This window comes from Sminthopsis crassicaudata, chromosome 4 (genome assembly GCF_048593235.1).
Source record: "Sminthopsis crassicaudata isolate SCR6 chromosome 4, ASM4859323v1, whole genome shotgun sequence".
Classification (NCBI taxonomy): domain Eukaryota; kingdom Metazoa; phylum Chordata; class Mammalia; order Dasyuromorphia; family Dasyuridae; genus Sminthopsis; species Sminthopsis crassicaudata.
In genome coordinates, this window is record NC_133620.1 from 302209170 (window position 1) to 302210321 (window position 1152).

General features: G+C 44.9%; 1 protein-coding gene across 1 annotated transcript; it reads right to left on the reverse strand.

Moving 5' to 3' along the window:
- Nucleotides 1-323: 323 nt before the first annotated feature.
- On the reverse strand, nucleotides 324-815 carry LOC141566869 (histone H2B type 2-E-like). The gene has a single exon (XM_074311994.1). It carries the CDS (start codon nucleotides 767-769, stop codon nucleotides 389-391), a length of 381 nt encoding a protein of 126 aa, XP_074168095.1. The 5' UTR covers nucleotides 770-815; the 3' UTR covers nucleotides 324-388.
- Between the last annotated feature and the right edge of the window lie 337 nt (nucleotides 816-1152).

Consider the following 1152-nt stretch of genomic DNA (forward strand, 5'->3'; position numbering starts at 1 on the left):
CACTTAAATCCGGTCATGCACAATAGTCTGGCTGCCGCATAGAAGGTAAGACTAGGAGAAAGGAGGCACCCTGCAGAGAAATCCTTTTAAAATGAAAACAAAAGTATTTCTCTCCCTGTATACCCCCAAATGGGTATGTGTGGCTTTCTATCCTTATCTTAGTTTCCAATTCTATAGTACAACAAAGGGAATTGGAGGGAGTGGGGAGAAAATAAAGGGGAAAAAACTGGAAAAGGGGGGGGAAAGAGAAAGAAAAACAATCTTTGACCTTTTACGAATCTTTTAGAATTATCTGGGAAAATAACATAATTACAGTTCTTTTCAGCAAAATTGAGTGGCTCTTAAAAGAGCCTTTGGATTCTTCAAATTGGGAGTCCTCTAGAACAACCTACTTGGAACTAGTGTACTTGGTCACGGCCTTGGTGCCCTCCGACACAGCGTGCTTGGCCAGCTCCCCGGGTAGAAGGAGGCGTACGGCAGTCTGAATCTCCCGGGACGTGATGGTGGAGCGTTTGTTGTAATGCGCCAGGCGGGACGCCTCTCCAGCGATCCGCTCGAAAATGTCGTTAACGAAGGAGTTCATAATGCCCATAGCCTTGGATGAGATGCCCGTGTCGGGGTGCACCTGCTTCAGCACCTTGTACACGTAGATAGAATAACTCTCTTTACGGTTCCGCTTGCGTTTCTTGCCATCTTTCTTCTGGGCCTTGGTCACAGCTTTCTTGGAGCCCTTTTTCGGGGCTGGAGCGGACTTAGCAGGTTCAGGCATCTTAACAGAATGATAGTAGAAATGAATACGGCATCCCTGCTGCAGAACTCCTTAGTACTTATACAGGGCATATGCAAATAGAGGTACCTTCAAGGCTCCTTTCTGATTGGAGAATTCTGAGTAAGAGTATCGTGACTAAGCATTGTCCAATGTAAATGTCAGATTCCAATCCTGCTTTTCTATTGGTTCCGTAATTATACTTCGCATCCAATGATAGTGATTTTCTTCACTCCCTAATGCTGCATCATTCGCCCTAAAGCTGGCTTTCCCTTAGGGATTTTTCCTTCCTAAACTTTCCTGCTCTCACTTTGTATTTTTTGTGTGGACGCGAAAAGCTGGGACAAAACCTTCTGATTATGGTTTAGAGGTATTGCTGGTTCTAA